The sequence below is a fragment of the Silurus aristotelis genome (genome assembly GCF_946808225.1).
Source record: "Silurus aristotelis genome assembly, chromosome: 17".
Taxonomy (NCBI): Eukaryota; Metazoa; Chordata; class Actinopteri; order Siluriformes; family Siluridae; genus Silurus; species Silurus aristotelis.
Window position 1 is genome coordinate 15,863,415 of NC_139590.1, and position 19,750 is coordinate 15,883,164.

The 19,750-nt window shown below is 40.5% G+C and overlaps 2 protein-coding genes across 14 annotated transcripts in view; both read left to right on the forward strand.

The window, feature by feature from the left end:
• Positions 1-19,750, forward strand: part of LOC310739668 (protein HID1-like) — a 484,702-nt gene that overhangs the window by 411,711 nt on the left and 53,241 nt on the right. The gene's annotated exons all lie outside the window — the stretch shown is intronic.
• cep112 (centrosomal protein 112) overlaps positions 1-19,750 on the forward strand; it is a 138,605-nt gene that overhangs the window by 63,372 nt on the left and 55,483 nt on the right. For 9 of the 12 annotated variants that reach the window (XM_083565802.1, XM_083565798.1, XM_083565804.1 and 6 more), the window contains 5 exons: positions 219-311; positions 1,208-1,267; positions 2,640-2,719; positions 12,235-12,370; positions 14,732-14,839. In XM_083565802.1, the coding sequence (XP_083421928.1) occupies positions 219-311; positions 1,208-1,267; positions 2,640-2,719; positions 12,235-12,370; positions 14,732-14,839 (477 nt within the window). The remainder of the gene's footprint in view (positions 1-218; positions 312-1,207; positions 1,268-2,639; positions 2,720-12,234; positions 12,371-14,731; positions 14,840-19,750) is intronic. The other 3 variants (XM_083565807.1, XM_083565809.1, XM_083565801.1) reach the window with 1 other exon arrangement.

Below are 19,750 nucleotides of genomic sequence, written 5' to 3' on the forward strand. Positions count from 1 at the left end.
CTCAACCCTATTGAACACCTTTGTTCACCTTTGTAATGGAGCACTGACTGCACCCACGTCCTTCTCACTTTGTAGCAGTACTTGATTTTAACGCCCTTGAGCACAAATCTCCACAACCACACTTCAAAATCTAGTGTCTGGAAGGTTTTATGCTTAGAAATAGAAAAGAATATGATTTGCGGTAACCGTTTCTAATTTAAATGTGGACTTGCTGTCAGGCATCGGAGGTGATCGCAGATCTGGAACAGATGGTGGCGCGGCTCAAACAGCAGCTGCGAGACAGCGAGCACCAAAGGCAAAAACAGCTCAGGGTAAACACTCATGACATACGTGTCTACTTTATTACTGTCACTTAAGTCTTCGCCAGTCAAATCGAAACAATCTGTCTGTCTGGTTTTTTTTTTTTTTGATAATTTTTTTTTTTATTATGGATCATAATTTATGCACTGAGCTTAAAAAAAAATGTTATATACTTAGTAAGCAACTTGAAAAGCTCAAATAAAAATTTATTTTGTCACATACAAATTCATATAGAGGATGACATATAGTGAAATGCTTTTTACGACTGTCTAACTTGTAAACATGAAAGAAATACAATATAAGATAAAAAAAAATTATAAGAGTAACAGAAAATAAATACAATAAAATAAATAAAATAAGTATAAAAAGTATATTAAAATATAATCTGACTAAGTATGAATAAAATATATATATATATATTTTATTATATATATTATATATGTGTATATATACGTGTGTGTGTGTGTGTGTGTGTGTGTGTATATAAATATATATATATATATATATATATATATATATATATATATATATACAGGTAGTCGTCAACTTACAATCTATGCAATTTACAACCATTCGACTTTACGACCACAATCGCTAGCCGCGGCATACGTTATTTTTTTTACCAGCTTCCGGCATAATTTCACAGTACTGTACATATAGCCTATTTTACCTATGACCAAATCGTGTTACGGGTGTCGTACGCCACGGCGACAGTGCGTACCAGCTTCTGGCATCATTTCACAGTACTGTACAAATACTACTTATGACCAAATCGTGTTACGACCGATCTGTCGGTCCCAATTGTAGTCGTAAGCAGTCGACTACCTGCGTGTGTGTATATATATTTTATCAAGCTTGATTTAGTTTAATTGATCGTTTTGTTGTTATTTTAATTTTAATTGACCAGGATCTGGAAAATAAGACACAGCAGAAGAAAAGGGACCTTCAGCACACCAGTGACAAAAAGGTGAATTTTTTTTTCTGAAGAATTCAGTTGACACCTGGACAAGACAACGTTCTACTGTGAAAGTAATAAATGCGGTGTTTTATATTGCTTTTTTTTTTTTGCAGGATAGTGTGAAATACATTTCCCTGATCACTATCTAACTAACTCTAACTTTCTTCGACTTTCGCAAATGTGGTGAGAAAATGAGACACATACACATGCACAAGGTTAAGTCCTGGGTTAAAATGTTCACTGAGCTTAAATCTTTTGTGTGTTTTCTAGCCCAGATGTGTTCCCCGGTATCATGTTTGGGAGAATACATTTATGATCATCATAAATCATTGTCTTATATACACTATGTAAACTTGTATTTGAGATTTGTATTTATAATTTTGGAATATCTCATTCGACATCCCCATTTTTTGTTATAATAACCTCTTCTAAGATGTTCCACTAGAGTTTGGAGTAGAGATATAGAGATTTGTGCTCATTCATCCTGATGTAGGGCGAGGAGGTCTTGGGGAAGTCAGTGTTTGATTTCTTCCCAAAGGTGTTCAGAAGGGTCGAGGCCAGAGCTCTATAGCAGATCTTCCATTTCAACCAGTTTTAATGCATATGTTCATGGAACTGGCTTTGTGTATGGGGGTATTGCCATGCTGGATCAGGTTTGTGTAGGGAAAATCTATTGTGTGTTTATGTGCCTTAAACTTTGCGGTAAAGGTTTATTGAAGAATCACATGTGGATGAAAAAGTCAGTTGTCGCCATAGTTTTGTCCATATAGTGTATATAGTTGTTGGTTTATCGCTCGATTATGAGTAACTTGATTTTGTTTTACATTTTTGCCTAAATGCATATTTGATAAGTGACAGTGGGTGGACAGGGGACAGACGATAATCGAGTTTTTGATTATTGGACGTGTGGAGAAACGTGCCGTAAAAGCCGAGCATGACCGGATAATCGCCGGTCGTGTCTGGCCTCGCTTTGAACATTTTTAACAGGCCCCCTTCAAAGCGTCATTTCTGTCATAAAAAAACAAAAAAGTCTCAAATGAAAAGAAAGGAAGTCATCGTAATGAATTAGGCCATCGCGATCAAGGAAAGATCATGTTTGAGAGCGAGGCCAACAACACCTGGACCGCGGTCTGCCTTCAAAGTCTCGGCCAGGGTCATAAAGGCTTACGGTGAGGCGCACATCTGGATTGCCGATGCGCTGTACACCTGCAGGCACTCAGGCAGGGTTGAGCAGGACTTGACCTCTGATCTCTAGGAGATAGAGGAAGTGGAGGGCGCTGTAAACAGACAGAGCTTTGGCTGTGCGGAGATAAATTACGGGAGTAAGGGCCGGTTAGACGAGGTGATTGATTGACGCCCGTGCCGTCTCGTTCTGCCGCAGGTGCAGTCTCTGCAGGCCGAGCTGGAGAAGGAGCGTAATGAAGCCAGGAAAAAGACCACCAAGTTGGAGGAGGCACTCAGGTGAGTGATTCGGGTCCAGACTTTTTTAATGATTCATATCAAAATAATGGCTTTTTTTGGATTTCTGCCATGTGAAAAGCACCTGTTTGGATTGCGTTTTGAGTTATTTGTGCTGTCTGGAATTCCTCACGTCCACGTAGTGCCGCTGGTAAAGCTGCATTTTGTACGAGTCACGGTGACATTTCTTCGAAGCTTCATTTCCGAAAAGCCTGTAATGGGAAATGCCATCTACGTTACTGACACTCACTTATGATCTCAGCTCAGCTCGCTCCCCTACACAGGAATGTAGCTAGAGATGTGACAGCACAAAGGCTACCTGAGAAAACATCTCCAAACTCATTTTCGCACATACTGACCCAGAATCCCACAACCCAGTTGTAAACAATGACATAAGGTTTAGTTAATTGCAACCTATGAGCTCACTGTTTGCTGTTTGCTTGTTTGCTTGACCCCTGACTGTGGTATATCACACCACATTGGCAACAATGGGCTGGTCTTATTTAGATTCGCACCATTAACTCCTAATGCCTTTCTAATGACGGCATCCGGATTAGCTACATTTTTTCTAAATGTTTTCAAATAGATATTAATAAACTTATAGCGCAATAAATTAGAGCATGTTATCCACCTGACAAAATGAATGAAGAGCATTGAATGATCTGCTTGATTAATCCCAGAGCTTTGACACTGCTTGTGGTCCAGCTACTTGTGAGCGGCATCAGAGCAAATCATAGTTGATGGTGTGTTGAAGTTTTTCTTTCTTTCTTTTGAATCGATTTCTGATAAATGTTCAATTCCACAGTCAGATAAATGCGTGTAGATCAAATGTAGATTGCATGCATGTTTGAATCATTATTTTTGTCAAACCACAGGGATGCGGGATTCTTAATTGGGAAGGTGTTGATTGCTGTAATAGCACGGCTCAGACGCGGCGTTGGTTATAAGAAAAAGACCTGGATGCTACCTGCAGTATTCACTTATGATGTTTTTAGTAATAAACTAAAGCAATTTCTTCGGGTGAATTTGTATCACAAATAAAAAAAAGGCTTATAATTCACCCAACACCCATACAGGACAATGTAGATGCCAAATCAGAGCCGTCATCGGGCAATTCAAGGAGCCAAGTTCTCTCTTCCACTACCTGCCTCTGACCAGCATTAAAGTCCGTACAGCTCTTAAAAATTCATCAAATGTGCATTGCCTGATGGTGAGGATGTGAGGACGTGCAGAGTAATTTAAATAAAGTGAACCACACAGAGTGCCGTCTGCTTTCCACCTTAAGCAAAGATCTTGCATGTTAGCGTGTCTTTTTGCATGTCAAAGGAGTACGATCCAGATGTGCGGGACATTTTCATTGTCTTTCAGTCCAGCGGTATTTGTGTGGGACTGTGTATAGCTGTCGGTATTCTAGATACCGGACTGGTACTAGATATTTCAGCTGTTCTACACAAGTTATATATAGTGTTGTCTTGTTCATTCTTTGTTTACACATCTGAAATAATGCTGCTTTTTTTTTTTTTTTTTTTTTTTTTTTTTTTACTCTAAGACAAATAAATAATCACGTAATCGTCCCCTCATCCCATGCAAATGCAATTTGGTTTGTCGTTTTTTCCTTGCGTGTTACCATAGCAACGCCACATTGAAGTACAAAGCTTGAATATGAAAACAAAGTTTCCATCTTTCATCCTCATGCGTCTCTGATCATCAGAGGGAATGAGCATACCAGCAAAAATGTTGTGTGGCGACTGGCTCTGAATGCTGAAACTAGAGCTTGCTGCACATGATATTCCTATTAAAAACACACACTGAAAATGACTATTCCCTTTTCTTTTTTTCTTTTTTTCTTTTTTTTTTTTGTGCTTGCAGTTAGAAGACCCTTCCTCGTTTTTCCATCTCGCCAGAACCTCTGTCTTTAATTGTAACCATCTCAGATCTTTATGTCCACTGCCCTATTCACCCGATGAGACCCAGGCTTCTCAAGGCCACTTCGCCTTAATTGAGGCACGTTTTTTGCGCTTCTGCTTCTCTTTCATCACTTTTTCAAAGAGTTCTGCAATAAACTAGCAGACTTTGGATCTGGGCTTGTTTAAATTGACCTTTAGCACAGGTAAAGGGCAAGTGGAGCCTTGATCTGGCAACAGATGCTGGTGTAAACCTTAAAGTGTATCAGGACAACATGGTTGGCCCCAGCGTTTTGTCTGCAGATGTGAAATTTACTCGACTACTGGGCTTATGGCCGTGTCTATACGGGGGAAGGGCAAGAGCTGGAAGTCAAAATCTCTTGAAATTCAGAGGCCAGCGTCAAACAACATAATAACCCCGGTCTTACTGAATTGCTCTGGGGTTCTGGCCCTGAAATGCCGCTCATTTCTTGTTGTTCTTTTTGTTTGTTTGTTTTTTTTTAAACATCAGTCTTTGACTTCCTGGGTGATGTTTGGTAAGGTCATTTTTGTTGTAAAGTGTCTCTATAGACCAGAGCATCTTAGGATAAAAATCTTAAGAATTCCAATTAATACCTTGTTTAAGGTCACTTCTTTCTAGAGTTTTCTATTTTTGGGGGGGGGTTAAAAGTCTGCACATCTACACACAGATACTCGGAGGCTCCATATTTTCAGTCCCGGGAATTAGAATCAGCTTTATTGGCAATTTGTTTCTGGTTTATTGTAAACTAACAGTGTACATTTAACATATAGGCACTGCACAGCAATGTTCGACTGGACAAATCCAAATAGATCTATACAGACCTAATCTAATCGAAATCTTATAATACAATTTTTCATTGCATTGCATTGGAAGTACAAAATTTCTGAGTTTCTGACTTTTTTTTTATGTTGGGAGATGTTTGGAGCATGGAAATCAATAAACCCGTGTTCTTTTGAAGCCACCTTATCTCACTGCACATTCCTCAGCAAATATGTCAGGTGCAGGTGAGACTAAAAAGAATGTGGTACATGGAGCTATGGCTTGATACATGTAGAGGAAACTCTATAAGAGCTGCTAATTGGTCCAAAACTGTTGTGTAGACATACTACACATACTGCATAATGGTACACTGTATGTTGGTGTTGCTTCAACTTTTTATATTAGTGTTTCATAGTACATTTTGTTCAAGTGTTTTCTTAAATGCATGATTTTGATGTAGGAATTGTGCTAGAGATGGAAATCCAAATCTGAACGATGGCACATATCTGAGGACCCAGGGAGCCAAATTGGCCATCGGTGAGACTTCATCACTCATCACCTCATATATGCAAAAAATGGTAGATACACTATATTGACCTTTCCTGCTAGATGTGGTTCTTTTCCAAACTACAAAGCTGGAGGCACTTAATTGTAGAGGACGTCTTTAGATGCGCTATAATATAATTTCGCATTCACTTGAACTTGAGAACCCAAAACCTGTTCAAGCATGGCAATGCCCCTGTGCACAAAGTGAGCTCCTTGAAGATATGGTTTACATGCTTTGGAGAGGAAGATCTTGAGTAGCCTGCTATAGAGCTCTGATCTCATCCAATTCGCTCTCTGAATTGGAACACTGACTGCACCCCAGGCCTCCTCACCTCACCTATATCAGTACCTGCCTTTTGTAATACCCTTGTGGCTGATGAACACAAATATCCATAAGCACACTAACAAATCTAGTGAAGCATCTCCCCAGAAGAGTGGAGGAAATTATAAGAGCGAATTGGGACTAAATGTGGAATGCAATGCTCAAAAATCCCATACCAAACATATGACCAGGTGACCCAATACTTTTGGCAATATAGTGTAGCTCTCTCCTCTGATAGTGTTATCACATGTCATATAGAAGCTGACTGGTGGTTAAAAATGGGCAAGTAACCAAACTGAAGAGAGGAAAAAAAAAAAAAGGAAGCAATATGCTGTGATCTGTTCAAACACATTCCTTTGCATCTTATTATCAGCCATACATTTTCCCACAGGTATAAAACTAAAGCATCATAAACGCTGGTATTTCTTGCACAAGAAAGACTGCTGGATGAATGTCGCATCATTAATGTACCTTTCCTCTCCCTCATCTGTTTTCCCTTCGGTCAAATAACGTCTAAGATATTTCCGATTTGTATTGTTTAGGAATTACGACCTGCATCCATGTGTGGCTAATACAAGCCTGATTGTCCATACCATCCCCATAAGTGGATAATTCAAACCAAAGTATTCTAAAGGGTCAGTGGAGAAACTGAAGAATTCATCTCGACCATGCTTGGGGAGAGCGGAGAGGCTTGACCCTGCTGCAAATCAGTGGAAAAGCAGGCAGATGTTTATTGCAGTGTGCAAGCCTCTTTTTTTTTCTTCTTTGTTTTTCATCACTTTTGTGTCATTCTGTGCAGTTCAAACCTGAATTAAAGTATTTCCTCAGACAATCATTAAGAGAAGCCAAATGCTTTGTTCTGGCGTATTTACAAACCACATTCTTCAACATCCGCCTCCCACTTTTAAAAGCAAACGGGCTGAAGACAGAGTTTTATGGTGTGAATAATAGCACATTCAGCAGAATGACATCAGTTTAAGACTCTTTAAATTCAGCTGTTCTTACCCAGGTGGTACCCAGTGCCTCAATAAGCAGGACGAAAGTTGTTCTCTTGAGATGACATCATTCATTCTGCTTGAGGAACTGTAATGTCTTGTGGGGGATCCTGGGAATTCTGGTAGTGAGACTGGAATACACATCAGTCCATGGCATGGCATTGTGTACACAGACATACTCCCATATGCATTCACAACAGTTGAATCCACTTTAATTATTATATTTTTTTTTTTATCTCATTTTCTTTTTTCATGGGTGTGTGGAGAAAGAAAAATAAAAGCACCGAATTAAAGTCAGTACTGCAGCAAAAATATATTTGGTTCCTCGCTATATACACTGTGACTTTACTGGCACATTTGGGAATCAGCTACTAACACTGCGTGGTCTTTTCTTTTGCACTGGCCCGAGTTTCTCTTTTAAATCCCAACGCATTAAATCTTCAACAAACACCATTGTGATCATCACAGACAGCTTCCATTTACCATATTTAGTATCTCTCTCTGCCTCTCTTTTTTTCATCCCGACTCTCCGTCGAGCCTCAGACAGAATATTTGACCACAGTCGTGCGGTGTTAAGTCGCTGTTCTTCTCAACTGCGGCCGATGTTATTTTTGAACGTTTGCATATTTGCATGTCAGTCAAGAGGCCTGGGAGCTCTCCGACTCGCTCCGTTACTCCCTCCCCGGGGAGAGACGGATGGTGGGGAGAGTGGAGAGGGAGAAGAGAAAAGAGCACTACTCTTTTTAGGACTCTGAATATTTCAGCTTTTAATTTTCCCGTCTCATTTCACGAGCTGCCTCCTTTCTTGGGGCTTTGATCTGTTTCTGATTCGTTAGCATTCCACTGGAGCAGAATTCATGCCGTGCCGTGCCTGGTCTGGCTTTCGGCTTTGGACTTGTGGAGAGGAGAAAACCCACATGGGATGCATATGGCCATATGCTTGTAGGTGTGCCGACTTTATGGTGTCCATAACGTCGAGCACGTGCACTTTAAAAGGTCATCCGTTTCTTTGTACTTCTCAGATAACGTCGAATTACACTTTGAGATAGACATTGATTGATGTGTTTTTTTCCCCTCATTTTCAACAGCCATGTGTCCTGCTATTGATTGGAATTGAGGTCTAGTGTGACTAGGTCTAGTGTAATTGTGACTAGTGCAGTGGTGCTCACCTTTAACAAGATGGACAGGAGGAGTGGAGGTGGAATACAATAACACTTATGGCATTTGGCAGACGCCCTTATCCGGGGAAGACTTACAACTGAGCAGTTTAGGGTTTAGGGCCTTGCTCATGGGCCCAGCAATTGTAGCTTAGTGGTGCTGGGATTTAAACTTGTGACCTTCTGATCCAGAGTCCAATGCTTTATCCACTGAGCTACCACCTCCCAATACATCCAGGAATACATCCAGGATGAGACGCAGTTCCATCATACATACATCTTCTATCTCTCGCTGTTATGCATGGTGTGTTTTTGGTGTGGAGAACCCAAAGCACCTGGAGGAAGCTCACATGGAAGAATATGTGAAACCCTGAAGGTGTGGGATGGCAGCACTACATGCTGCGCTGTTATGCAACCAACTTTACACCTGTTAAGTATGAATTCTACTAATATAGTTTGGATTTCGCTTCAACAAGAGATGATGAAAAAATGCTGTCACCATAACACTATATTAGTCAATACATGAAAAAACTTGATTCATATTTTCTAACATTTGTTTACTGGATTCATGTCTGTGTGCTGTGTTGCCGTGCATTTCAAGACACTCGTGTGGGTTGACGAGGCCACCGGGCTTTGCTATGCTTGCCACACACGTAACCCCCCACACACACTTCCGCCACGAGTGCAAGTGACCAGTTTTGTTCAAGGAAATTGAAAGCCAGCTCTATGAAAATGAATGGGGGGCCTGAATCCACTGCTGTGCGTTTCAAAAGCTCTCTAGTCATTTTCTCCTGCGGCAGGAGATGAGTTTGCTCCTCGGTCTGCTCTCTGTTCTCCACATGGGAGGCGTCTTGTGGTTTCAGGCGGCTGGAAAACGGACCCTCCTGTCTGGCCTGTGGCTGGACGGAAGCTCCGTCACCCTTGCCTTAAGTCCTTCCCTTCTCACTCCTCCGCCCTCCACCGCTCCCCCTCGAGGAGCCTTTTAAGAGCACGGGACGAGAAGGATTTCCTCTGGTCCAACGGCACGTCTTTAATTTGAGCCTCCTCTCCTGCCACTTCTCCGACCAAAAAAACCCCATCCAAGAGCCGAGACCGAGCTGGCATTCCCCTTTCCCGCCCTCTGTTTCTTTATTCGTTCACCACCGTCCCTCGCTCTGCCCTCTCATCTCGCTCTCTCACTGTGATAGATGGTGACAGACTGTCTGCTCCTCACTTCGCATCGCACACTGAAAAAAACACACACAGTGCAAGCGGTGGAGGCAAAGAGTATTTTTGTGATGTGTTTGTGATCAACAGGATGTTTGTCGTTTATATTATGTTATTGTAGTGTAAGATTATGAAATAAATAGCCTTCTGATTATAGCACATGATCTGGATGTATTTAACCAGACCAGAGATTAGCACCTTGTGTTCGGGGATGCAAAGAACAAGTCCCAAGGTCGGATTTTTCTTTATTATTCCTTCTCAGTCGGCCACCTTGTCTGTCCTCACTCCAAAAGTCTCAGCGAACTATTTTTGTGGGTTTGTCCTTTTTTTTTTTCCCCTCCCCTGTCCTTGCTTTACTTTAATCTCTGTTTCTCCAAAGCAGGCTGCTCCACATCAGAGATCCAGAGAAGGTCCTTTTGTGTCTGGGTCTGCCCTGTAGGTATTCATGTAGCAAGACAGATTAATAATTACAGACTTACCGAATACACAACATTGCAGGGGAAAAAAAGACCATTTTTGGAGCGTTTGATGTCAAACATGAGACGGACCAAAATTACACTGGGGAAAAAGAAGCAGGCAGCTTTGGTGTGCATTTTCTCTCTCTTTGTTGACATTGTTTCCTGTTATTATTATGTCTTATGGCTATCCGTAATAAAAAAAAACAACACAGTTGCTAAAGCAGGACAGCTCCCACATTAGACATGCAGTAGGTGGTTGTTTGTCATTTAGCTCGACAGTGCTTGATGTGAAACACTTGTTTCCTTCTTTACTTTGGAAAATCCTCTGTGGAAGACTTTTTTTTTTTTTTTTTGTCCTTTTTAAAGGCTTTTATGTCCCGAATTGGTTGTTGGAGCAGTCTCGACTGACTACGCAAACCACAAGCTTTTTATGAATTGTTACTGTGGAATGAGAACCATATTAAAGTTCTTTGAACTTTATGTATAGTGGGTTCTTCAAAAAAAAAAAGAGAAAGAAAGAAAGAAAGAAAGAAAGAAAGAAAGAAAGAAAGAAAGAAAGAAAGAAAGAAAGAAAGAAAGAAAGAAAGAAAGAAAGAAAGGGAAAAAAAAGAAAATGCGTTTTTTTGTTTGTTTTTCTTATTCCACAAGTCGTAATATGTTGTGCTTCGGTGTTGTTGTTGTTGACAGGATGTGGAGGTTACTGTGTTTCATCACATGCTTATGTTTTGGTCTCAAAGACTCCAGCAAATCTTCCTGTCAGTTCAGTGTAATTACCACCATAATGATGCTTACTTGGTGGAAAACGAGTGATGAGCCTTTGCTGCGGCACTGATGATACAGTGCTTTGCATAAGTATTCACCCAACCCACCATCTTGAACTTTTCCAGCTTTACCAACTGAAAGAGACATGTTTATATTGTACGTAAATCTAAACCGTACATAATATTGAAACCGTGGAGGTTAGGCAGATACTTTGTAAATGTATTTATTAAAGAACAAAAAAAAAAATGAGATTGGATTTACCCCTGTTGCAATTAAAACCACTATATTTGTTTCACTCGCCATTAGAAGTGTCCTGTGTGTTAACTCAATTAAAAGAGAACCAGATCCTGGAAGACCCAAGAGCATGTTAAAGAGCTGACGGACAGCATTATGAAGATCGAGATGCTAACAAGACAAGTCCGGGACACGATTCTGGAAAAGGATCAATCAGGGTTTGGTTGTAGGAAATATCCTGAACTTTGGACACCCTGTGTCATTCCATTAAATCCACTGTTTCCAAATGAAAAGAAAATGGCACGACCGCACCTCTGTCTAGAGGAGGCCAAAATCCAGGGACTGTGTAAGGAGGGTGTTAGTCAGAGAAGCAACCATGAGTCACTTCAATATAATTATTAGCTGTATTTTGCAAATTCATGACTTGTCATTCTAATCAAAACCATTTGAGTTTATAACGTGACAAAATGCAGACAAGTTCAAGGGGGCAAATACTCATGCTAGGCACAGTCCACACCCCCGCTTTGAGAAGAGCTTGACAGGCGCTTCGCAGCTGTCAGTTTCTTTGCGGGCTGAGCATTGTCTTGACTCTGACAGCTCTTTTGGCCTGCTGTCTCTCAGTATTATTGTCAGGATGCGGTAGAAAAACTGTTTGTTTTGTTCGCTTTGGTTGCACTGCTCCTGTGGTTCCAAGCGCCTCCATGAAGTTCTCTCTGTTGTCAGTGTAAAAGCAGCAAACATCAGGTCATGAAATGTAGGCAGTACACAATGCAGCTTTATACCCCCAACTTTGGCTGATGTGGGGGTTTTTTTTCCAATTTTGAGTGCTAGGCACACTTCTCTTGGTTTATCAATTCTAACACTTGTGTATTTAGATGTGACAGAATGTGAAATGAGTGAGAAATGGATGCATCGTGTGTGTGTGTGTGTGTGTGTGTGTGTGTGTGTGTGTGTGTGTGTGTGTGTGTGTGTGTGTGTGTGTGTGTGTGTGTGTGTGTGTGTGTGTGTGTGTGTGTGTGTGTGCGCGCGTGCGTTCTATACCATAATAGAGAAATACTCTGATACTGAACCTTGTGCATTGCACTGACAGTGGAGTGAATCTCTTGTACATTCTCTGACTATGTGTCTGTTTCTATGTATGCTCTCCTTCCAGGGAGAAAGAGGATCACATATGCCACCTAAGAGAATCCCAGAGACAGCAGGCCCAGCAGGCAGAGTGTGCTTTGGAGAGCTTTAAGAAGCAAGTGGAGCTCAGCTCTGAAAAAGCCTACGCTGACATGAAGCAGCAGGTGAGCTCGCACATTAATAATGCTCCATCATTATGACTTTGTTTATACAGTCTTCTCATAGACAGAGGTCTGTACTGCTGTAAATGTGGCGGTTGTGTACTATATGGACAAACATTTGCGGATACCTGATTAATAGAATCGCATAAATAAATAGAAGGACATTATATTCGGTGCCACCCAGATGAGGATGGGTTCCCTCTACAGTCTGGTTCCTCTGAAGGTTTCTTGCCATCTCGGGGAGTTTTTTCTTGCCACAGTCGCCACCGGATCGCTCATTAGGGACAAACTTAGACTTTCTTTCATACTTTATCACCGCAGTGTCTGTGAAAAAGCTGCTTCGTGACAATGTTTATTGTTAAAAGCACGATACAAATAAAAATGAATTGCTTTGCTGAAAGAATAACTTCCACTTTTCTGAGAAGATGTTTCAGTAGATTTTGAAGTTCGGCTGTGGAGACTTGTGCTCCTTCAGTCACAAGGGTACTGATGGTAGGGTAAGGAGCCTGGGGTGCAGTCAGAGTTTGGGGCAGAGCTCTATAGCATGCCACTCAAGATGTTCCACTCCAACTCATGTGAACTATATTTTAATAGAGCTTAATTTGTGCACTGGGGAACAGGTTTGGGCCTGATTGGGTTTGAATAATGTCATGCTACCACATCCTAAGACATCCTATACAATTTGTGGAAACAGTTTGGGGGAAGAACAACATATGACCTGAAAAGTCAGGTAGCCTAAAACCTTTGTTCATGTGGTTTATGTTTAAGTCTTTGTGTTTAGCTTAAGTCGTACATGAAAAGCTACTTAATAGTAATACATTTTATTTAAAGGCGCCTTTCAAACCCGTACAGTAGTGAAATCATAAAATCGTTTATAATTTCGATTGTGGAAGAGAATTCCAGCAATGAGGAGCAGCCCTGCTAAATGCCCTAAACCCCCCATAGTGACTAAAAGGAAAAAGAAAGTACAATGAGGAAAACAGACGTGGAAGATTTGAGAGTTTGGGGTGTAGGTATGAAGCAGGTCAGAGATGTTTGAGTGTGCAAGATTATGAAGTGCTTTGAAAGCGAGAAGCAGAATCTTGTACTCGATTCGAATAGTGAACGATTGTGTGCTGTGAATTAGACATTGAATAGAAATGGCCTATTATAGGCTGCTTAGACATGAGTCAGGTAGATTCTTGCAAATGTCATTTAGAAAATTCATTCAGTCTATAAATGCAAAATTTTGTAATGTAACTACTAGAGAAGGGTTTTTTTTTCTCTTAAGGGGCACACAGTCTAGTGTGTTAGTTTGACTAGTAGTCTATTCTGTAATAGTAGGTGTGCTTGTAAAAGTAACTTGTTGCTTTATGGCACAAGGTAAATCTATTGAAGCTGCTCCCAAAAAAATATGGTGCATGTAAGTGTTTGAACGAACATTTAATTAGACCACGACAGTCTGCATACTTTGTCACCGTGCTGCCACTGCACACATCCTGCTCTCAGATGTTGGGACTGAGTGCAGAGGCCTGCTGAGATGTCCTTTTTTAACCTCATCCTGCCCCAGCTGCCTCCATGTCCCAAGGGTGATGGTGATTGGGGCTTCTCGGACTGTCACAACAGGCCATATTTTATACCAGACCTTCACGTTACACAATTGTTTTCCGACTCTGATGTTGTGCTGTGAATTTGTAAACACATTCTGTGTTTTGTAGCAATCAGGGTCTCCGTGAAAAGCATCTGTCGTGCATGTGTTCGGTGCGAAGCCAAATATATAGTCAATTAAACTGCAGCCATAAAATCGGAGACAGAAGACTTACTGGTTGGACGTCTCAAAGCTTAGTGGCATTCGGTGTGAGACAGAGGTCAGTGTATGTCCAACTTTGCTTCCAACAAGGCTTTCAAAATTGTCATAAATCATCTTAAAAGACCTAAAAGACATATGCAGGGCATAAATTATCAACTCGGATCAAATTCTGGCTTCGGTTCTTTAAAGCTACAAGGTGAATTTCAGAAAAAAAATTGGTCCAGCCTTAAGTGCAAAGTAGATGCTTTCAAACTGCCTAGATTTATAGCTCAAGCTTTCAGGGATTTTAAAGCTCAAGCCCTTGAGTTTTGTTAGGATTTTTGATAGTCAGTAATCTCAGTTTCACTGCTGCAGTATGTGGAGGTGAGATTCTTTAGCTGTGACCATCAGTAAACCTTTCATTCACTCCATAAAGTTACAGGACCTCAGATCATTTAATTAGGAAAAAACTAATACTCGGACTATTTGTTAATGTCATACTTTAGGTCTGGACTAGAATAGCTGAGATTCCCATGCAGGATCAATATTTTCCTGTGCATCATTTACCCATTTTATTTTATTTTTCCTGGTTCCAGATGGAAAAGGTGGAAGCTGATCTGTCGCGTTCTAAGTCAATGAGAGAGAAGCAAACAAAGGAGTTCGGCCACCAACTAGAGGAGCTCCAACAAAAATATGAGCAGCAGGTTAGTGCAGGGACAGAAGGGGGTAAGAGTTAAATGATGCTCTATAGGCATTTATTTTTCAGTACCTCCAGGTGGTACCTTGTATTTAGAAAAACATATTGTATTTCTCTTGCATCCTGTAACATGCTCATTTATATATCAATCTTTATAGATCAAAACCCAAGTTGAATTTAACTGTCTTGTCTATAAACCTTTTGCCCAAAAATACAGTACTGTATATACACTATATGTGGGAAAAAAAAAAAAAAAGGTTAAGTTTTTCCTGACTTCTTCAGCCAAAGTTGAAGGCACACAATTGATGTCTTTTGGAGCGATTGCATTGAATTTTTCATTCACTTGAACTTGGAGACCCAAACCTGTTCCAGCATGACAATATGTCTTTGCACAGTCGGCTCCATTAAGATATGGCTGAATGAGAACAAATCTCCACAACCACGCGAAGTTCACAAAGTATGAATGTGAATCCTATGATCAGGTGTCCGCAAACTTTTGTTTATAATAGAGTAGCTGATGCAGATGAAAAAAGTGGTCAAGTTTTTTTCCCATTGATCCTTTGTGAATTTACTTAAATTTGAAAGCATTTATTTGGAAATGTATGTAGTACTGAAGATAAAAAAAAATGTTTTTTAATCTGAAATATAACTGCTGATTGCCATTTTTATTTTAAGAACATTAAATATAGAAAAACATCTCTAAAAAATAAAAAAAAAAACCTTAAAAAATTATATATATTTTTTTAAATATGGTCAAGTTTATTTCTATAGCGCTTTTCTCAATAAACACACCACTCACTTAGCCATTTCCTCAAAAGTAAAAGACACAATCATGGGCGTGTTAATTATTTGAAATTGAATGGAGATGCTAAGCATCTGTGGTTTGTTGATGGAAAACAAAATGGATTTTTGTAATGAATTTTGCCAGTATGGGATGGCAGCATGTTTCAGTAATCGATCTGTTGAGTTGTTTCATCATTTTTTTATTCTGCACATGGTTAAAGTAGTGAGAAATTCTTTGAAAACCAAAGCTTGATCCGTAATGATGTAATGTTAGATGTTTTCTAGCAGCTCCTAAAACCGGTTAATTTGAAGCATCCTGTCACCCGCTCAGCATCGCTTAAATTTGGCTCACCTTCTTTTTATTAACCACGACAGGGTCTTAGAAAAGTAAAGCTAGATATGTACGTGGTAATATTAGATTATTTTAAGCATTTCCTCAAGTGAGGGAAAAAATAAATAAATAAATAAACTAGAAAACTGAAACAACTAGTATAGCGTGTTAATTGGAAACAGACTGTCACAGGCTTTGCAGTACTTTTTAACTTGCCATTTGGTTTAACAAGTAAAATATGTTAAGATGAACTTTTTTGCATTATATTTCCATCCAGCATATTTCAGTAGCTAAAGTATTTAATCAGCCATTCACTGTATAAGCATGTGTAAAATAAAGAAATACCGTAATTTCAGGACTATTAAGCGCACCCAAATATAAGACACACCCACTGAATTTGACAAAGACTTTTATTTTGAACATAAATAAGCCGCACCTGTCTATAAGCCGCACTGTCTACACTGAAACTAATGAACTTTACACAGGCTTTAATGAAAGACAGTGTCTGTTACACGGCTTGTATCTAAACAGCAGCCTACCAAGAAAGTCATTGTTCACTGTCTCCCTCCTTCCTTTCACAACAATTTCTCTCGAGAGTTTATCTTTTGGCATCGTCGTGCGTTTAAAAATCACCAACGGTGAAGCTTTTCTCCTGAAGCCGTGCAGCTCAGAACACAGGTGAAGTGCGTTTTTTCATGTTTTCAGCGTGACGAATGATTCGCATTTCCTGTAGACAGTCCGAGTGAGCGGCAGGTCAAACGTCAGAGGAACCTCATCCATATTTATGATGTGGTGCGGCCCGATTCAGTGGGAGCGCGTCTGATTTAATATAAAGAGTTTCATTGGTTCACCTGAACCCGTTCGGCAGTTTCATTGGTCTAATGTTATGGGGCTCAATTTTTTTGTCTTGAAGTTTGTGAAACCGGGAAAAACCCAAGAAAAATCCATAAATTAGTCGCTTCATTGTTTAAGCCGCGGGGTTTAAAGCGTGGGGAAAAAAGTAGCGGCTTATAGTCCGGAAAATACGGTATATATTTTGATCGTAAAATGTTTGAGTATTTCTATGACTGCTGATGGCCTGGGATTTTCACGTACAACAGTGTCTGGAGTTTTATCTGAATGGTGCAATAAAGATGAACATCGAGTAAACGCTGACGGAAATGCTTTGTTAAAGATCGAGTTAAAATAAGAATGGGTGGACTGGTTTGAGGTGACAGAGGTTACAACAAATTAGATAATCGTTCTGTACAGTTGTGCTGAGCAGAAAAGTATTTCGGCCTGTGCAACATGTCGACCCTTAAGGCGGATGAGCAACAACAGCAGATCATATCAAATTTTATTCTGTCAGCCAAGAACAGAAAGCTAAGGTGTGCAGAGGGTTGCCATAACTGGACGGTTAAAAACTGCAATACGGTCCATTCTGGTGGGGGCAGTGTAACGATATGGGGAATGTTTTCTTGGCACATTTTGGACCTTAAGCTATGAGAGAATTCCACATCACATTTGAGTATTGTTCCTTCAGGGCTAAATACCTGTCTGCATGATAATGCACTATGGCAAAAAGCAAGTCATTTTAATCTGGTTTTCTGAACGTACTGTTCTTCAACGGTCGACGTTCTTCAATGTAGTCTTTTCAGTCAAGGGATCTTAACCGAATGAAACACCTAGTATGTGGTAGAATGGGAGATTTCAAGAAAGTGCTTCTTAAAAACAAGCTGACAGAATTGGGTGATATAATCGGGCCAACGTGGACTAAAATCTCAAAAGAATGTCATCCATCTTATGGCATCCATGCCTTTTAAAGCAAGGGGACCTACCTATTATTAAGTGCTTAGTGCATATAGATCATCAAGCATACTTTTTATTATAAAACACTTACAGTTCGTTAATGAAATGAATGTTCTGATACTAAGATTTATTCTTAGTGCAAAAGAAATCTCTGAAAATATTCAGTGGATCATCTCTACCTTAAATGATAGATGCGTGAAACATTTGGCCACTGCTTTTATGAGCCTTGAGGTCAGGACGAACCACTCACGTGGGTCCAAACTTCCCTGGTTCATGACTCTATGAGATTTAAAAGAGAGGAGCTGCATAGAAGTGTCATTCCTTCATGACCTCCTCCCAGCTGTAACGTCACCACCAGACCTTGAGAGGATGAAACAGAGTTTCCATTCAGTCATAACACTCAGTAACTAATCCAATCTTTAGATATTTATTCCTTAGATCTTTAGCCATGGCACAAACATATACTTCATCTGAAAGGCTCATTAGCACACAAGCAGGGAAACTTAGCTCGCATTCTCTCTCACACCCATTTCTGCATTTCGAAGAAGAGAACAAATCTGCCGCCACGGCCCCAAATATCCTTCTTCTGCATGCCAAACCCCTGCTGAGAGCAGCCAGACTTTTCTCTTCTCCCAGTCCATAATATTCCCCAGGGAGTCTCCTCGGCTGGGCCGCTGCCGCATTACCTCAGTGCTAATCACGTCTATCCCACTGACAACAGCCATTCAGTGCAGCCGCTTTAATAGCTTGGCACTCCGTGGACTCCTCGCTGTGACGTCTAGAATTGGGCGTCTGTGTTTTTCCCGACCCCGTCTATTTTCGTTTACGCTTTCGCTTCTTGCTTTGGTTAACACACATGTCAGATTTATTTATTTTTTATGTCCAAATGGTTTCAGGTAGACTTGTTGCAAGGAAGCCCTTTTGTTTAACTGTTATGTCTTCAATAGCCATGGATATAATACTCTATCACATTTAGATGGCACAACAGACGATCTGTTGATTTTTGCTACTTGTTTGTTTGTCATTTGTTATCTATTGCTTTCGAACACCTAATAATATAATACAAAAATTAAGCAAAAGAGATTTTAAAATTGAAGAGCTCATGCCATGAGACTGCATTAAGTAATTTATTTGTGGCCTGCTCTCTATCGTGCCGGGGGGAAACTCTGGCTCTTTTTGCAGCAGCTCTATTCATCACCTGCTCTCAATAGCAACGCCGCCGTCTCCAGCCAGTGTGCAGGCCAGGTAGGGTGCCGGGATGCACAATGCGCTGGGGATTAGCATCAAAGCTGGGGGTACTGGGTCCTTCCAATGCCGGCGGGGAGACAGGGCAGGACCGGCCAAGGTCATCGTCCAGCCCCACCACCACCCCCTTCTCCCAGTCGATGAGGGGAGTGAGATCGGAGCCTGGGAACCTAAATCGGCGGCTTTGCAATTCCCAGCACCGACTCACCACACAGCAGGTGGAGAACAGCAAGATAATGCAGCCGCTCACTTTTGTGCCTTTTACCAACACTATTGACAACCTCGCACTTTGAGGATTTGGACTCTTCTTTTTTTTTTTTTTTTTTTTTTACTCGCCATGAGTGTTTTTTTTTTTTTTTTTTAAACCACATTTTTTGTTTGATCCTAATCAGCTTTTGACACCGTGAAACTTCAAAGCTTCAGCCAGACAACCAGCGGTAAGTGGACACTGTAGTAGAAACATACTGATGTAATGGATTTCAACAAGGATACTGGTAGTTACAGATTAGCTAGATTTGAAAATATTTTTCGGTTGTTTCATCTCTTAGAAAGCATGTTTGATGCATGTAGCTTACAATGATTTTAGACATCCAGTAAGCTATATGGCGTTGGTTGCATGGAGCTCGGACTGTATCGCTCAAACTCTTCAAGACAAGTTTTTTATTTTTATAAGCAGTGGCAAGCGAAGGCTTTGAGGATCGCTAGACCTATGAGCGTACAGTGATGTCCTGGTTCGTTACATAGCGAAGCTAACGGCAATTTCTTTTTTTC